This window comes from Ziziphus jujuba, chromosome 1 (assembly GCF_031755915.1).
Source record: "Ziziphus jujuba cultivar Dongzao chromosome 1, ASM3175591v1".
In the NCBI taxonomy this organism is placed as follows: domain Eukaryota; kingdom Viridiplantae; phylum Streptophyta; class Magnoliopsida; order Rosales; family Rhamnaceae; genus Ziziphus; species Ziziphus jujuba.
The window spans coordinates 31,382,595-31,401,809 of record NC_083379.1 but is presented as its reverse complement, the minus strand read 5'-3'; the positions used below and the strand labels follow the sequence as shown (position 1 = coordinate 31,401,809).

General features: G+C 34.1%; 3 protein-coding genes across 6 annotated transcripts; 2 read left to right on the top strand and 1 right to left on the bottom strand.

Annotated features, from left to right (window-relative positions):
- The first annotated feature begins 1,090 nt into the window (after positions 1–1,090).
- Positions 1,091–10,695, top strand: LOC107427587 (ubiquitin-like domain-containing protein CIP73). 4 transcript variants are annotated; one of them, XM_060819267.1, is made up of 16 exons: positions 1,091–1,357; positions 2,624–2,764; positions 3,207–3,324; positions 3,900–3,980; positions 4,598–4,641; positions 4,795–4,866; positions 5,308–5,469; positions 5,581–5,650; positions 5,741–5,922; positions 6,179–6,343; positions 6,441–6,506; positions 6,609–6,738; positions 7,324–7,737; positions 8,294–8,709; positions 8,913–8,990; positions 10,434–10,695. In XM_060819267.1, exons 2-16 carry the CDS (start codon positions 2,645–2,647, stop codon positions 10,464–10,466), a joined length of 2,151 nt encoding a protein of 716 aa, XP_060675250.1. In that variant the 5' UTR covers positions 1,091–1,357; positions 2,624–2,644; the 3' UTR covers positions 10,467–10,695. The 4 variants fall into 4 exon arrangements, with proteins under 4 accessions (XP_060675250.1, XP_048334810.1, XP_060675249.1 ...); XM_048478853.2 differs by having other exon boundaries at positions 1,093–1,357; positions 4,598–4,716; XM_060819266.1 differs by having other exon boundaries at positions 1,093–1,357; positions 4,598–4,716; positions 10,368–10,695.
- A 1,550-nt stretch (positions 10,696–12,245) lies between these two features.
- LOC107427569 (4-hydroxy-tetrahydrodipicolinate reductase 2, chloroplastic-like) lies at positions 12,246–16,967 on the bottom strand. The gene is made up of 8 exons (XM_016037959.4): positions 16,686–16,967; positions 15,825–16,062; positions 15,190–15,323; positions 15,023–15,097; positions 14,085–14,186; positions 13,199–13,308; positions 13,018–13,105; positions 12,246–12,697 (listed from the first exon to the last, which is right to left on the bottom strand). The coding sequence occupies exons 1-8, from the start codon at positions 16,818–16,820 to the stop codon at positions 12,629–12,631; spliced, it is 951 nt and encodes a 316-aa protein (XP_015893445.2). The 5' UTR covers positions 16,821–16,967; the 3' UTR covers positions 12,246–12,628.
- A 126-nt stretch (positions 16,968–17,093) lies between these two features.
- On the top strand, positions 17,094–18,921 carry LOC107427579 (small ribosomal subunit protein uS17). The gene is made up of 6 exons (XM_016037969.4): positions 17,094–17,239; positions 17,376–17,416; positions 17,507–17,607; positions 18,148–18,292; positions 18,394–18,483; positions 18,610–18,921. Exons 1-6 carry the CDS (start codon positions 17,228–17,230, stop codon positions 18,698–18,700), a joined length of 480 nt encoding a protein of 159 aa, XP_015893455.2. The 5' UTR covers positions 17,094–17,227; the 3' UTR covers positions 18,701–18,921.
- Positions 18,922–19,215: the final 294 nt, after the last annotated feature.

The following is a 19,215-nucleotide window of genomic DNA, read 5'->3' as shown; positions in this document are numbered from 1 at the left end:
TATTTAAAAATTAATATTTTTCAAAAAAATTTAAAAAGTAATATAGTATTAAATCAAAGCCCAAACTGGTTTGATTTCATTTTTTTAGAGGTTTCGTTCTGTTCGATTTATTAAAAAAAAAAGAAAGAAAAAAAAAATCAACTGAACCTAACCAATACCCACTCTAATTTGTTTAAACATTAATAGACACACTAAACATAAAATAGAGCTTAAAACCAAAATATTGAAATAAGACTAAAAGGACAAAAGTTATTCTAGGTGGTTTTTTTTTTAATCATCAAATAGGGTGTTAATGACATGTATTTTCCAAGAGATTCTCTCATCATGCTTGAAATCCAAATTGAACCTTCTAAGTTTAAAAGGGATATTTTTAGTGATATTGCTTTTTTTGAAAAATATATGTATTTTATGGTTTAAAAGAAATATCAAATAGGTAATTAATTGAATATCATTCCTAGAGGAGAAACTATTCTTACAAAATCTTCTCCAAAAGGACTCATTAATATAAGAACCCATCAATAAAGTGATAGATATTTCAACAAAAGGGCCACCTTTAACAATTATAAACACTTTTATGAAGAAAACAAAAGAAGAAAAAGAAAAAGCAATTTTAAACAACACACCAAAAAAAAAAAAAAAAAAAAAACTAGAATAGTCAAATGCAACAACATGCTATCGTTATTTCACATGTAGAAAAAGAAAAAAAACAAAAAAACAAAAAGTCTAGAAGAGGTCAAAACAGGCAATTGCATTTACCCACCAAAGGTTTAGAGAGCATTGACCAAATAAATAAATTAACAAACAGCCGAAAAAACATAAAATAAAACTAGGAAATGGGAACGATCGAAAAACATTAACCTTCGAAAAATCGAAGCTTTTATTATTATTATTATTATTTTTATTAGTTTACGTGGGTCATACTTATACATAATTTTCTTATAGTTCTAATAAAAACAAAAAATGAAAGCCACACGTGCTTTCTTTTACTTTATCTTCGATTTTATATTTGTTTATTTATTTTTTACCAATAGTAGTGGTTAAAAAGAGGGTAAATTAATAGTTACAGTACAATCACCGGCACCATGTATCAAGACGCCCACAATTCCCTCCTCTTTTCCCTTCATCTGTGTCCTCCTTGTCCTTGAATTGCCACAGAGTGACACACACAACACAAAAAGACCACTCTCACGCAAATTGCAGTGACTTACACACCCTCTTTATATATGTACCTGGATTACAGCATAAGAGAGAGAAATAGATAAGAGACATAGAGAGAGAGAGAGAGAGAGGAGTATATAGTGGGAACCTGGGGTTATTCCTCTTCTCCTCCCTCGAGGCTTTTAAGCGTTTTTCTCAGGTAGGCTAAAAATCTTTCTTTGTTCTTGTATTGGGTTTCTTTAATTTTGATGTTTAATGGGTTAATCTGGGTTTGCCTTTTTCTCTTTGGGTTTTGATGATTGCTGGGTTGTTTTGGTATTTGATGATTCTGTTTATTGGGTGTTTTTTTGATTCAGAAAGAAAGGAGGTTTTTTAAGCTTTGTTTTTTGTGTTGTGGGGAAAAAAAAGAAATACTATGATATCTGATAGTTGTTGTTCTACTGTGTTGTGCAACACGCATGTATGAATGTGTTTACTTTTATGGTGGGGGATGGGCGGAATTCATTGAAAGATTGTGAATTTGGTTGTGCATTTTTGAAAGGGATTCCAACGAATGTAACTTGGGTTTGTTAAATTTCGATATATATGTGTGTGTATATATATATATATATATATGAATTTAACTTGGGTTTGTTAAATTTCGATATATATATATATATATATATATGCTTTTTTTTTGGTTTTTTTGTTTTTTTTTTTGTTTTTTGATATTGTAATTTGTCAAAGTTTTGAATTTGAAGTTAAATCTTGTCAAAGGGGGCTTGAACTCGATTGTTCAATGTTGTGGCTCACCATAACGATGGTTGATTATTTAGTTCTTTGTCAGCTTGGAAATTCTTAACTGCATATGGTGCGTAGAATTGGACCTTCGAATTGAAATACAGATGCCCAATCGAAATTCATTTTTTATCGTTATCATTTCTGTGCAGGAAAAAAAAAAAAAATTCACTACTTTTGCTTGTATGCCAATAGGTTTGGAATTGAGTTTCATCTCTGTTGGCCTTAACACCTTTATTTGTTTTCTTTTATATGGGATTTATAATTTTCAATAATGAATTGCATAGAGTGTTAAATGGGCACCTAAATATGCTTCCTTCTTGGGGATGAAGTATTTTTGGTGATTAGCAGGATTGTTAATAATATAATCTTTTGAAAAACAATATGGTTTGCCATGTGCCATGATAAACTTTGTCTAGTTTTACTGAGAGTGAGCTTCTTTGGGTTTCCCATATAGATTTATTCCATATCATTTTACTTATCTGTAACTGATATGTGTGTGTGTGTGTGTGTGTGTGTGTGTGTGTGTGTGTGTGTGTGTGTGTGTGTTTTGTTTAGTTTGGGTTCTATATCGACATTGAATACCTTCTGTCACCTACAAAAACCAGCTGCTTGAGTGTTATTTTCCTTATCCTGCCATCTAATAGAAAGCATACTAGTTTTCGTCTCATACTCTCTTTATTTCTAGGGAATTAACGTGGTCACAAGAATGGGAAGTAATTTTGAAGGCCAGACTCTTGGCAGTGATGCGGTTGGAGGATCTGAAGCCATCGAGATTAAAATAAAGACATTGGATTCACAAACCTATACTTTGAGAGTGGATAAACAGGTTGTTCCTAATTGCCTCTTCATGTACTTCCCTAAATAAATATTATGGCTTTTTATTTTACAGTTTGCTGTTTACAGAAAATTATTTAATTTTAATGTGTTGAATACTTAATGATTGACATAGCTAGCTATTGATGAGAAGTACACAGATTCCTTAAATACAATCCTTTCTCTAATTTTCGGAGCTGTAGAGGGCTTTCATGTTGCTAGCATACCTATGCATAACTTTGACATTATGCTTTACAGTTTTGATATGGCTCTCAAAATAAAATGTTAAGAGTGTCTGCTAGATTGAAAATTTGATGTATGCATGCAAGTTTTGAACTTATTTTTTGAAGTTTCGTCATGACAGATTTGCATCTAGTTATATGGTGGTGGGCATGGTGGCAGTTACTTTTACTTTAGGAATTTGTCAAAGATTATATTTTTCTTTTATCCTGCAGATGCCAGTTCCTGCTTTGAAAGAACAGATTGCTTCCGTGACTGGAGTGCTATCAGAGCGACAGCGGCTGATATGCCGGGGGAAAGTTCTAAAGGATGACCAACTTCTGTCTGCTTATCGTATCCTAATGTTGAGTTGTTTCTGCATATTGAAAGTGAAGTTTCAAAATCTTGTCACATTCTCTTTGTAATAAAGATGCTTATTCTGACCATAGTTAATAAGATGCATATTCTGACCGTGGTTATTCTTTGTGATAAGCTCCCTTTGTGATATTATTTTCTTGTTTACATGATACTATTGTACATACCTTTTTCCCTTTTCACATAAATCCATGATTCATGTTTTTAGTAACTGCTAGAACAAGTCTCTGGCAAATTATGATACCGTGTTTTGATTTATCAAGAAAATTTGAATTGGTTAATATATTTCCCAAAATTTAATATTGAAGGATCTGCCTAGCCATTTACTTATCCAAAATGAGTTAGAAACTTTAGTCACTATGTAACTCGGCATTTTTATATTTGTTTTAAGTTGACAGATATGACCTTTGATGGTGGACCAGTTTAACTGTCTTCGTCTCGTGAAACTCATTAGTTTTTTTCCCCCTAAATCTTCTTTTATAAGTGCTACTAAATTACTAATCATACTTCCATATTCTGCAATGGAAATGTCTTTTTTGCTTAACATGAGTTAGATGTTGAAGATGGTCATACCTTGCATTTGGTCGTCAGACAGCCTATTCCACCATCCTCCGAGGGTTTATCAAATTTTCCAGGTTTGATGTGATTAAATATAGTCATCTGTACACTTGCAAGTATTACATGGTGTTTCATCTATTAATGTATGTTAGCACACTTGCTAATGTTTTAGTTTTTGGTAGATTTGGTTATTGATCATGATATCTGAGCTTGCCTGCTTTTGGAGTCTATACGAGTTTTGCTTTTTCTGCACATGCAACACCCACATTTGGTTTACAGTTATTGCCTCCACATGGGCTTGGGAATTAGAAAAAAGCCAACGTAGGACCTGGGAAAGAGAAAAAGGGAAGAAGAAAGGAGAGAGAAATGTGAGGACAGAGAGAAAAATTATGTGAATTTTACATAATCATATAAATAACTCAAATTAAAAGAAAAACATAATGAATAAGAGAAAAGTTGTAGAAATATCTAATGTAAAATATTGTTATGCGATTCTGCATCAATTGTGCTACTTAAAACAAATTATCTCATCTTCATTTCTTACCTAATGAGACCCATTTTTTCATATTGAAATGTGTACTTCATATCCTGTTTTCCATACTTTTCTCAAATCATTATTAGGTTATGAATTTAATGTATTAAGCATATTAATTAGTATCCTTGGGGGTCTAAGAGTGAAATCAATCATTTGCAGCAACTGATCCTGCTTCAAGCACTAGTCGTGGGCATAGTAATCAGGTAGCCCCTGGTGTTGTTATTGAAACCTTCAGTGTACCTGTACAAGGGGATGGAGTTCCTCCAGAAATCAATCGGGTTAGTTTATGTCTAAAGATAAGTGTGGTACAATCATGGCTCATGATATGATGTTCCTTCGTTTTTGCTTCAAAGCAGATTGTCTCTGCTGTTCTTGGGTCAATAGGACTTTCACATGTTGGAAGTGGCAGTGAAGCATTTGATTTCAGGGTAAGTTTCAGAAGCTAATTACTGTCGCTTGTGTTGTTGATGTCATGTGTGAAATGTAATGTTCGCCTGACCTCTCTCTCTCTCTCTCTCTCTCTCTCTCAAGTCAACACTAACACAGATCCATATAGAGGTACATGCCCAAAGTAACCATCCTATCAAAAGAAAAGAAAAAAAAACAACCCAAAAGTACTGGTGACATTGAAATATCAAGCCATGACTTGACTTAAAATTTAAAAGAAATGTTGGTTCACTCATGGATATATATATATATATATATATAAAGAAGACGAAGAAGAAAAAAGAGGTTGTCTTTTGACTTTTAACAGATTTGAAGGATACATGCAAGAATGCACCCATACATGTATACGTAGTTGTGAAAATATCATTAGATTTTTAAGCTTAAATTAATTTACTTTTTGCTGTGGTGGTTGGATGTTAAAGGAACATGGCTCGCAAAGGCCTGAAAGAACAGCAGGTGCTACTGGAATTTTCGACACAACACAGCTACAACCTGAACATGCTGGCATGAGGGTTCCATCAGATAGATTACATGGTACCTTTGGCCATTCAGCAGCATTTTCTTTGGGGTCTCTGTCTTCTAATGTAAGTTTGAAAATATTTGATTTGGTTAATTTTTGTTTCTTTGGCTTGGGATTTACTCAATTTCTGATAAGAGGTGTTTTATGTTTATTTCTGCTTTACGTGTTTTTGCAGGTAATTCCAGATTCTTTGACAACTTTATCCCAATATCTGAGACGTATAAGAAGTGAATTTGATGCCATGGGTTAGATTTCAACATTACAAGATTTTATTAAGTTATACATGCTAGTTATTCCTACACTGTTGGTGAATTGTTTCAACATTATATTAACAGGCAGAGATGCGGGAACCAGTGGTCAAGCAGGTGCTGCCCACACAACTGAATCAAGGAGTTCTAAAACTGCACCTAGTAGTTCAGGAACAAGACCTGAAGGATTTCCCACACCTGCATCTTTGGCAGAAGTCATGCTTTCTACAAGACAAATGCTCATTGAACAGACTGCCGAAAGTCTATATGTTCGTTTTCATTTTCCCATACTGATATAGTTGTAATTTAGGCTTGAAGTTTGCTGGTTTTATATATCAGTAATATTTTTGGTTCTCAATATAGCAACCGATTTTTGGAGGCAACATAATATGTGTCATTTTAATGGTCAAGCATCTTAATTGCCATGGCCTTATAGTACTTATAAAGCTTTTAATTTCTTTGATTCATTGCTTGGTAATGCTAAACTTAAAAGAAATCTTGATTTTTCATGTTGCATGTTGACAGCAACTAGCAAGGCAATTGGAGAATCAAGTGAATGTGACAGATCCTTCCTCAAGGTTGAACATTCAATCTACTGCATTCAGAACTGGAGCACTGTTTAATGATCTGGGTGCATTTTTACTTGAACTTGGTCGAACCATCATGACATTGCGATTGGGTCAAACACCTGTAGGTTTCTTCCAAATTCTGATATCCTTGCTGTGGAATCTTGTCACTATGATTTTAGCTGACCTAAATGCTTTACTATGATTTATCTTTTATGCAGTCTGAAGCGGTAGTTAATGCTGGACCTTCAGTCTTTATATCCCCATCGGCTCCTAATCCTATCATGGTTCGGGTTATTTTCTCAACATGTTCTTATAGATATATATATATATATATATATGTATATATTTTTTTAATGCAACTCTGCTGATCGACCGTATGTGTCCAGCCTCTTCCTTTTCAAGTAGCTACAAGTTTTGGTGCCATCCCCATGGGAGCTGTGCAGCCTAGCTCCAGCCTGGTTAATGGGCGTGGGACTGGGTTTCTTCCTAGGCGTATTGACATACAAATAAGGAGAGGTGCTGTGACATTTTCTCTCACTCTATTACTAGTCATGTTTTTTGAAGGGTTGATTACATATTACTTTGTGCCTTAGGGTAGTGTCGATTTCAACCTTAAATTTTTTATTCGCAAATATCATTTTTCATTTTTTTCTTTTCCTGAATTGTATAAATTAAGCAATTATGTTTGTTAAAACTACTTTGTTTTCATTCATAACCTGAATATTGTCAAATAAATTCGATATGAACAAATTCAATGATATAGTTAATGGTATTCATATTGTTCTTTAATCTCTTATGAATTTAGTTATATTACACAGGCAAGAAGAATAAGAATTATAATAGTAGAAGTATGCGTATTTTTCCATAATCTGATTTTAGAAGTGGGAGATGTCATGGCGATATTGTTTTTACATATTGGTCATTTGCTTACGTAAGGGCTTACATCGACACAAAAAAAAATTTCAAGAGATTTATTGCTGCATTGATAGTTTTTAAAAGTATTGATTAACATTACTCTCAGATGCAGGGTGTATGTGTAATACTGTTTTAAATGTTAGATATATTCTAATTTCTTAAGCATTATTAATTTTAAACATATAGGTTCATCAACGGCCACGCATGATGCCAATCGAGAGGAACATGGTGATACACAGCAGCCTTCAGGCCAAAGAGACCCCACAACAAGTTCTGGTGGTGAAAATCCTGTTACTCAAGCAGCTTCAAGGGTCCCGGAGGGTCCAACTTTTGCTGGAGACTCAGGTGTAAGGGTAGTGCCAATTAGGACCATGGTTGCAGCAGTACCTGGTCCCTTTAGTCGCCTACCATCAGATTCATCTGGAAATTCAGTAGGTTTATACTATCCTGTCCTTGGAAGACTCCAACATGTGGCTTCTGGACATGTAAGCAGTGACCGAGGATCCCAAGCATCTGGTGAGCGTAATCCTGCTAGTGTCCATACAGAGCAGCAAATGGCGCAGGCTTCTGTACAACGGCTTAATGATCTTGCACAAGATGGTAATATAATGAGTAGTAGTTTCATAAAATTTCAATTTCTAGTCATGGATTTCTTTTAGTGGCATAGGTCGTGAGGTATAAAGACAAATCATTCTTTGTTGCTGTGGCCTTCTCTTTATAACTAGTATTCTTGCTTTTCATTGTCATATCCACTGTTTATCTATATATGAATTATTTGGAAGGTATCATTAACTGGTTTGCAGTGTGTCGTGAGACATTTGAAACGTTCTATCCTACATTATTCTAATTAATGGAACTAATGATCACATATTGCCATCTTCGCTGCCTGCTTATATTAGCTCATGCATCACCCGGATGTAAGGGACAGGAAAGCCTTATGATTAAGCTTTTTCCATCTTGATTCATTTTCCAAATAGTTGGCTACTAGCCAGTTCTTTAAAATGAGTTGGTTAATTGTCTATTAGTTTGTGGCTCATCAAGGCCTTGCCTTTAGAAACAATGATTTTGTTCTATGGCTTTATCTCCTTTTAATTTGTTGCACAAGGTTGTTTAGGTTGCTCCTGAAGTTGAATATTCGCTTTTGTTGTTATTGCAGGATCAATACCAACTTCCGATTTGAGACAGCCAGAGCCATCCAATACTCGTAGTATCAATATTAACATTCTTTCAGCTGGTCGAATGCAAAACAACAATGAATCTGATAGACAAATCCCTAGCAGTGTAATGCAATTTCTAAGGACACTCTTTCCAGGAGGTGAAATCCATGTAGAAGATGGTGGTTTGGAGGGCACTCCCGCAGGTTCTGAGCCTGACCAAGCCAGGACATCCAGTGACATTGCACGGGCACCAGAAGCAGAACCAAGGGTTAGTGATGAAGGAATATTTTTGTCTAATCTGCTTCATCAAATCATGCCTGTCATTGCACAACAAGCTGGTGCAGAGCAGGATGTTGTACCTCCGGAGCAGATCAATGCTTCTGAGCGCACAATGACTCAAGACTCTTCCAACGAGGTTAGTGTGGTTTACAATTTATTATTCACATCTCTGTTATGACTCATATAAGAACAAGTCCTGGATTTTCAATTCTGTTAACCCCTAATTCATCCTTTCCCCCTGATGAATAAACTTAACAAAAGGAATTAAGCATACTGTTGCAAATCTGGATGTCTGGCTACGTCTTGTCGTTAAGAGAAGTTAAAATTATGTGTTTGCAGGCTGAGAACTCTAATGCTGGGACATCTCGTCGACCAAGTGACGATGATTCAAACCCTCAAAGCTCAAAACGTCAAAAGGTATAGCTGGGTGAAAGTTTTAATTCTTTGTTGTTGTTTGTTTTTGCCCACCTCCTCTCTTGAACCTGTGAGCTGGGAGATCAAAACTCACCCACTTTACCACATGAACTAGAAGGTTGGGGCTTCTTTGATGACTCCATTCTCTCTCTCTCTCTCTCTCACACACACACACACACATTTTTATTGAAGTATATGATGTCATATGCTGAAGCTTTTCTTATATAGAATCCTATGGCAACTTCTTAGAAACCAGTACTAAAAGTGTAGTATAGACTTGACTAATCTTATTTTTGGGGTAATATTATAGGCTCCAAATCAGCTTTAACAAATTTTAAATACCAAATGATGTTATTAATGTCAAAACGTAAACGACAGAAGCAAGTTGAACCAAATACAAACAAATGAAATTTGGTAAACAAATTCGATTACTCTAGCATTATTTGTTGGATAATAATAGGTCTTAGGTTCATAAGGTGCTGTTATATGATTGCATATAACCGTTCCTTTCTTATTTGATTCCGTTGTATGCCAACCCTCTGGAGTACTATATTTTCAAGTTACATAGTTTATTAGAAGGATTAAAGGTTACATTGAGTATATTGTGTATGGCCACCATGGAGTTGCATACATTGTACTTGAACAAAGTCAAACAGATGGATGTGAGTCAAGGCGTTGGAATTGCAAAAGATTTAGTGCCTGTTTGGCAAAGTTTTTTTTTTGGGTCAAAAGCTCTACTTGAAGGTCAAAAACTCTTTTGTTAAAAAATAAGGGTGTTTAATAAAAGTCAACAAACACTTGATTAAAAAAACAAAAGCTGTTTTAAAGAAGCCTAAATTTTATTTTTTTTAGAAAAGTTTTTTTTTGTAGTTTATATGGAAATTTAATGAAGATTTAATACAGCTATTTTAGTTTATATGGAAACTTATTGAACATTTATTATAGGCTTTTTATTTACAGCCAAACACTTATTAACTTTTTAATAATAATTCTTTTTCAAAAAGATGTATTATACAAACTCTACAGGCTAAAGTTTTATTTTCATCAGCTATACCAAACGGATCCTTATTTAGTATATTTATGTAACAGCAGTTGTATATATATATATATATATGTATATATATACATTGCATGAAGAACATTTGGAAGAGTTTAGGAATAAGGATATACTCTAAAGCTTCTTATAATAAAGGTAGATCTAGGTAAATACAAGAACTTGTAGAATTTGCATGACAATTATAAGATCTCCACTAGCTTTGGCTGGAGGATTGAAGTTTTGAATGAAACTACTTGCCATTTTGAAATTTCTTAAGTAATTCTATAAAGTTGATATGCCTGTTAGTTTTTCTGTTAATTCCTTGGTTGTGCTTTGAAATAAAGGTGTGAAATGGAACTGTGGCTTTGTTGATGCAGATTGAGTAACTAATATTAAGGGTCTCTTTGAAGGAAATCTTTTGTGGGGTAATTCAAGAGGTCTGAAATTGCAATCAAATTGGCATATATCCTCATCTAGAGGTTCATAGCTGGCATAGCATGTCTCGGAGCCTTTGTATTATATATTTTGTGGTTTTTCCCAAACACGATGGTGTGGAATTTCTTGAGATATTGCGATTCGTTTTTTTGAGACAAAATACATGTTTCTTCTCTGACTTATAATGTTTGTATGGATTTTATTGCTGGATTTGCATAGAAAGCTAGCCTTGGATTACATAGTTGATTCTTGTTTTGAATGCTTTTTATAATAGGGCCTTTTTTTTGGAGACAAAATGTATGGTTCTTGTTATGTTTTTGTTGTCATAAGAAAATTTTATTTTCATACAAAATATGTAAATTTTGTTTTCAAAAAAAAAAATTAAAAATTAAAAATTAAAAAAAAAGGAAAAAAGAAAAAATAGAATTTTGATCTGTTAGGAAACCTGTGGGAAGTATTAAATTTTATAGGATTTTGATATGTTGGAAATTTATGGCAAGTTTTAAGGGTTGTCATGTACCCAACTTAGTTTTACAGCCTTAGCATTTGATATATAAGCATGTTTTTACCTTGCTTTGAAACATGTTTGCAACCAGCTATAACTCATTATATTATATATTATCTTAAAAATTAAAGATAAGCATTTATTACTTTATAAAAATAATTTGGGAAAAATGTTTACATAAATTTTGATTGAAAAATTATTGCTAATTTTAAAAACAAGCTAAGGACGGTATATTTTTCACTTTAATGCTAAATGCAAAGCCGAGCCAAAGCAAGCATAAAATTTATAAGGGCCGGGTGAGCTGCATATAATGAAATAATAGGGACTGTACAATTAGGAAACCAAATTTGTTAATCTGCCAATTAGTTTTAAGGATATATTCCTGTAGAATATACTCTTTCAGTAGAGGTGGCAATTTAGATCATGATACGACGACACGATTCGAAAACGACACGAAATAAATGGGTTTGAATTTATCATAAATGGATTTGGATCATAATCGGGTCAATCTGTTTAACACGATTATTAATCGTGTCATTTTCGGATTGATTCGTTTAACTCGAAATTGAGATGCTATGATTTATTTAAATTTAATTTTAAATTATAATTTTAGCCATAATATATTATTTAACAATTAAAAAATATTATAAATTTAAAAACTTTATAAAAGTAATTTTTTTATTATTAATTTTTTAAAGACAAATTATTAAAAGTAATTTTTTTTAATAGGTTAATTTTCAATAAATAAGTTAATTTTTAGATTAACAGATCAATATTCAAGTTAATAGATTAACAGATCAACAGATCAACACAATCTGTTAAAGTAATCGTGTTAAATAGATCGTATCGGATTGACCTGTTTATAAACAGATCGGATTAGTATTTTAGATACCTGACACGATTAATAAATGGATCAGATTAGGATTGAGCATTTTTGAGACAATTATTAAACGGGTCGATACGAATACAACACGTGAACACGAATTGCCACCTCTACCTCTCAGGTATGCTCATTACAATTTAATCTCTCAAATTTAAAAAATTACAACTAGCATGTCTACAGAGGAAGTAGATTAATTAATTATGGGAGATGTAAATGAAACAATAGAGAAGGTAAATGTTAGGCTTGTAAAACCTGGGAGAAAATTGATAATAATTTAAAAAGCAAAAAATTAAATTATATTTAAGTCAAACCCTAAAGATGGTGTATGAAATTAAGTTATGCATAAACAAACCAGTGCCTACAATAAAAAGGAAATAGTACCAAGTATTAGCCTCGAGATCAAAATATTTTATTGGCTTCCATCGGATCCAATTTATTTTTACTAACTTACATGCTTTACATATGCCTTGATAACCAAAATTTGATAAAACTAAATTTTTATGCCTGTAATATTACTCGAAAAGTATAGCATAACAAATCACCGGTAGTGAACAACCTAACTTAGCAGAGATCTACAAAGTTCTAAACTTTGGGTATAAAGATTCAGCATAGAAAATTCTAGTTCAAGCATTTCTCAAACTTAGCTAATGCCAATGTACAAATGATGTAGAACAGGAACAAATAGTACAAGGGGGAAAAGTTGTTGACCAAAAATCAACCTAAATATGTGGAGACGCTAGAATGCTAATGTTCAAACAACAGCCTGCAGGCAAAGCCAATTATCATCGCATGTTACCCTCTCGCAGGACGTCAACCATATTGAATATCTTTTTTCCAGCTTTTTCATGAACCTGAATTTACACAAGATAGGCCATCACTTAATCAAGAAAGAAAGAATGAATATCACATTATCACTGTTCGTGAAAAGCGCAAAGGCTGAGTCTATTATGGGTTTAATTCTTTTCTGAAGGTAGAGTTTAATTCTCTCTAGTAGTATAGGCTGGTAACAGAACTAAAGGGCGGAAAAAAAAAACCAAAGTTGTGACTATATTTTCATATACAATTTTCAAACAAAAAGCCTAAAAAATTGTCTAACACTAAACCATTAAGGGGTAAAAAGTAAATACAAACCAAAGCACCAACGCAAACATCAGTGGTAAAGTGTTGGTACCTTCTTAGCAAGAAAAAGCGCAGCATCAATAGTTCCCTGAGCATATATCGATCTACCACAGACATTGTGCTGAAACTCAAAAGAAACTCTGCAAAGGGAGTGATTCAAAATTTGTTGAGACAATGCAGTTTTGTAAAAGAAAAGAGCAGCTTTAAGGTTGAAAAAAGATGCTTCCTCTTACGTTCCATCAGGTGAAGTAAGATGATACATATGGAATGCATGGCCAGACAAATGCTCCTCTGGAACTCCCACCAACTCTATCTGCTGCTTAGGGTCCCGGATCAGTTGTATCTGGTGTCAAAAGATAAAAACAAAATGAAATTACAAAAAATGAATGTAGGAAGAGATGATAAATTTCAAGAAGAAAAATATGGCATTTGACCATTACAGCAGTGAAAGCTTATTTATATATATATATATATATATACGCGTGCGCGCGCGCGCACACACACACACACTCTCTCTCTCTCTCTCTCTCTCTCTCTCTCTCTTATTTATATAACATTTTGTGGACAATCAGACTTGTAAGATCAAATTCTAGAACCCTTCCACCACAATATAAACACAATGAGACACAAGAAGTGGTTGAGAAATTGTTGCTGAACGATAAGAGTTGCTGAACGATAAGAGTTACTGAGCTTTAAAGTTATAAGATCTTTACATTCTTTAGTAGAGTTACATAGTTCATACATTGCAACATCATACTGTTCCTTTCCTACATGAATACAATGATTTTCTATTCCTTCCTGCATGACCACTACAAGTGTGTAAGAAAAAGAAAAAATGCCAATTATTATGAAATTATAGAGATAGAGTGCTTAGTAATTGCTCGTAAGGAAAGAAAGTTGTCTGAGCTATTTAAGAGTATGGATTGAAGCTATTCTGAATCGATTTTGATGCACTCAACTAGATTTCAAATAACTTTGTTTCATATTAAGAAAGTGAAACTAGCATGATCAAACACTTAAAACAAAGAGAAAGAAAGTGAAGCAATTTAGCATGTCTATAATCACTTATTATGTGGAGAATATCCAATACTACAACAAACCATAGTTCTTTAAAAACACCTGATCCATATCAAAAGAGACCCCCAATTTCTCAAAGAAACCAATGACAGCCTTGGCAGTTCCAGATGCGTCTACTTTGCTTGCTTGGTGAGACTCCATCACCTGAAGTTTTTATCAGAACAATTAGCTCCATCTACAATATGTATCAAATGCAACAATAAAACACAAGCACCCTTGAGTTTATGGCTCTTAATTGTTTTATATAAGTTAGCGATTAAGAGATAAGATTATTGAGTTTGAGCAATATATGGGTGGAAAAGAAGAAAATAAAATAAAATTTGTAGTCCAAATTTACCATGAGATGAAGAGAAAAGAAAAAGAAAGTGTCTCTTACTGTCCGTTATTTGTCATAAATGTTTATAAATATGGACAGAGGGCATAACTATTCAGAGAATAAGAAGAATATAACATAAATATCATGATTACATTATCTCAATTGAAAATAATGTTAGATGCTACTAATGTGGTAAAACAACACTCTTCTCTCATGTTTAGCCTTAAACTCCCAACAATTTAAGCTAATATAAACTTATTTCATTATATAGGATATTGACCTTATCATCTTAAACCATATGAGCTATGCCAGGTTGAAATTGAATGACACTCCATGTAGAAAGAGTATCTTTGAACTTACAGTACAAAACTAGGTTTTAACCCTTTTTTTGGCTAGGGAGAAAGGGAAAACTCTTCAGACATGCAGAAAGAGCATGTGACAGCCAGTACCATACAGAATTTTGTTTTATTTTTACTGATTACCAATTTTCTATATCCACTGAGAAATCAGAGAGGATACTGTAAACAACGGATATGGAATAGCAGTATTTGTTTTCACCAACCAAATAATGATAAATAACAATTTATTATCAGTAATATAGTGATTATCACCACCATTATTGTTACCACTATTATTATATTTAAACGAAGCATAATAGAATTACCTGAAGGGTATACCCAGAGAAAGCACCAGGAAATTGTTCAGCCATGATTTCCATGGTTGCAAGAAATGCAACGACCTAAACAAACCAACAAAGTATTAGGATACCGAATGCAAGAACTCAGCATATAAAATTACATAAGACTTCATAATGTAATGAATTCTGGTCACCTGTTTTCCCATTTGTGGAGATATCAATGCATGGACCTTGGAGTCTTCTACAGTCCTATACAATCGGGGCCTGTCCCCACCAGTGGTTCCCATCACAAAGGGCACTCCAACTTTGCAATACAGCTCTGCATTATCTATATACAAGCATTAAGCTATAAGTGAGAACATCTGATGTTAGGGTACTACTATTTCACCAAAAATGAAAATGTGTGACAAGATAGATCTAGATTTTTCTGTATATCTATCTTCTAAGTGAAGTCAAGGAGACAAAACAATGAACAAGTTCATAATATCTAGGAAAACAATTTGACAAAATAATCCATATTCTAGGTCAAACATTCTTTTTTCTGGTTGAGCTGTGCCACACAACAGTAGTAGCCCTTCCCATTTCTCCCAAGTTTTTGAACTCAGGCCCTGCATACATTTTGCATGAGTCTGCCACTAGTATTTGAGACCATTGGATGATAAATTTTATTCATTTCCATTGCACAATGTAAATATTTTTAGGTTAAATCAAATAGGAAATGGCAATTCCCTCATTAAAATTTAACCTCCTTATGGCACAAATAAATTTATACCGAGTTCAAGTTTTCTAATGTCCTTGTCCTCATATAGTTAATTTTCCATTGCAATACCATTCACTGCAGAAGGCACGGTGTAATCCACCACAATCAGATTTGGATGTTCATCAAACACAGATGCAAGGATGCTTTCTCTTTCAGAAGGACCATACAGAGTGATATCCTTTCCACATACTTGAACAGTTTTCCCAGACTCCTCTTCGTTGCCAAATGATACAGGAACAACATTAAGTCCCGTAGAATCTGCTTCTTTTATAACAGCCTTTCCCATTTTGCCAGTACAACTATTTACCTGAAGTAACAAGAAATGTATGACATACCTTTAACCATGTTAGTAGATTAGGAAAATTACATCCTTAATGGATATGTGCATTAAATTATCAGAAAAGAACCAAGTTGCAAAAGCAGCAAAGTGCTCTACCCATTTACAACAGACATCAGATAAACAGTGAAAACAAGAACTTGGGTATACAATGAAATTGTGGGGTGTGATTGTTGTTTTCCAATATCTCTTCTTGAATGCTGAGGGACCATTATAAAAATGTTTAATGACTTATGTCTTTCTACCAACAGAACAACATTTTTATAGTTTTGCCACCACTAACCAGTGGGTTTGAATGCATAAAACGGAGATTTTTTGAATCCCCACGACACAAAACAAACTGCCCTCTCATCACCTCTTCTCCATATTGAATATCTACAAAACGATAGATAAATTATATTTTGTGCCATTTTGAAGCACAAAAAATGGGTAGTACAGGGTGAAATGAATCAAAAGGCCAAAAAGGAAAACGAGTTCCTCCCTCTTCAGTTCAATACAAATCAAACATAAAAAAGTAGCACATGGGCTGCAGATAAATACACAACAAAACCAAGAAATTTTTTTTAAAAAAAATCGAATTTTTGGAGGCATACCATAATGGGGAAGTTGGAGAAAGATGAAAGTGAAGAATGTGGGATGGTAACTGAACAACATCTTTGGTTGGGTTTGATTGTTTTAGTGTGCCAATTGCTGATAGTATTCGCTGGGAGTTTCACTGCAAAAGCCATTATCTTCCTTTGCTTTCTGAAAGCTTGAACTTCAACAAACTCTCTCACTCTCCCACCCCTGACGACCCACAAAAGCAAAGTAAAAGCTCCACTTTGTCGTCCTACTGCACCACAAACTCTCTTTGCAGCAAAAGCCAGGGAGACGGAGAAGGAAAAGAAATAACAGGGACTCAGCGAGGGTTTATGTTTTGGGCCTGGGTTTCTTCATTGAAAGTATTGGGCCTGATACTATTTCAACTCGGCCCAAGTTCATGCTATTTGCGCTCATGTATAAAAAAAGAAGCCCGTCTTCGTCTCCCACCTATCTCTGACCTAGGGTTTTGGGATTTTTGAAGCAGCCGAGCTGTTTTACTGCCCACTACGCCTCCTCTGCGAATTTCGCTGAAATAGCTTGAGAGATCCTAATCATGGCGGAACAGGTAGCTTTATCAGATCTACGCATTAATCTCTGTATTCTCACCGTAAAAGCTCAGTTTTTTTTTTTTTTTTTTTTTTTTTTTTTGGATCTGCTAACGCATTTTTTTTTTTTTTGGTTTCCTCTTATTCTTGTTTCAGACTGAGAAGGCATTTCTGAAGCAGCCTAAAGTGTTTCTAAGGTAAATGAAAGAAAACCCAAATGTAAAGTTAGTGTTTTTTTTTTAATGTTCTGTTTCGGAAAATTATAAAAAAAAAATATCAAATTTCAGTTCAAAAAAATCTGTGAAGGGGAGGAAACCCGGAAAGGGCGGTAACCGTTTCTGGAAGAGCGTTGGATTGGGTTTCAAGACCCCCAGGGAAGCCATTGAAGGTTCTTGCTTCTCAGCTATTCCATTTCTGTTTCTGTTTTTGTGTATATAGCTAAATATTTTGTGTTGGTTGTATTTCAAGCATGACTTCGTGGTAGGCTATATTTCTGTCTCTGTTGTTTGTGTATAGAGCTCAGTATCAGAGTGTTGGTTGTAGTTTTGAGAGCATGGCATTGTAGGATTACTCAGTATGCTTAGATAATGAAAAGCCTCAAAGTTGTGGATCAGTGAAAAAAATATACTAGTATAGTTATGGATATATGTAGGGATATAAATGGCATATTTTAACAAATACCATCCCTACTCAAAAGTAAGAGAGCGGAAAAAAAAATGCATGGGGTTTTGGAAAAATCTGCTTTATATTTGATTAATTTGTGGTTCGTTGTTCATATTTTTTTCCCCAACTTTACTTAATGTCATGTGCTCCTCCCCGAGTATACATTACTGAGAGTATACAGTATTGTATGTTTTACTTTTCCATCACTGTCTCAACATCAAGGTTGTGGTGTGTGCTGTTTTGATCTGATCCTTTCATCTAACAGGTACTTATATTGATAAGAAATGCCCCTTCACTGGGACTGTTTCTATCAGAGGCCGTATCTTGGCTGGCACTTGCCATAGTGCTAAAATGGTAAGGACCATCATTGTTCGCCGGAATTACCTTCACTTTGTTAAGAAGTATCAAAGGTATGATATTTTGGTTGATTTTCTGTTTTCTGGTACTTGTAGAAGAATTTTATCGCTTTATCAATTTAAGTTTTTTCCTTTCCCTCTTTTTTTTGGAGTAGGTATGAAAAGAGGCACTCGAACATCCCTGCACATATGTCCCCATGCTTCCGTGTGAAAGAAGGAGATCATGTTATCATCGGCCAGTGCAGGTTATATTTCTATATAAAATGCATCGTGTATAAGATAGTGCCTGCTTTCTGTCTGAATCCAATTTTCACATATTGGCTTTCTCACTTCTAAGTTCCCATTTTTCATTTTGTTTGTCCTTGTTTCAGGCCATTGTCAAAGACAGTGCGGTTCAATGTGCTAAAGGTGATTCCTGCTGGAGCTTCTGCTGGTGGAAAGAAGGCATTTACAGGAATATGAGGTGTGAATTTTGGTATTTTGTGGTAGGCTATCGTTATAAAGTTACTGGGGTTAAATGATTATGTCAGAGACTATAAAAAACTATGGCAGCACTGTATTTTCTGCCTTTTTGTTTTGACGTTTGAAATATGGATCAACATTTGGAAGTTTCAAGGATTCCCTTGGTTAAATAGGGGTTCAATCAATTTTTATATGTTAGATTTGTGTTCGAGTTTTTGCTATTTGTGGTTCTTTTGATGAAATATGATATTCCCTGCTGAAAAATACATATATCTTATGTCATGTTTCAACTTATTTGCATAATAATCCCTTTACTTGGTAATCTTCATTAGAAATTTGTACATTATTTTGGAGGATAAATTGCACAAGGACCAAATAATTTTTTCAAAACGTACCATCATTTTTTCAACCTTTAGATTTCGAACTCGGTTAACATGACAGCATTACTGTACCTGCACCTTATAAAATTTTAAACCTCCATGCAATTTACAGCAATGGCTTGTCTTGCTTCAGAT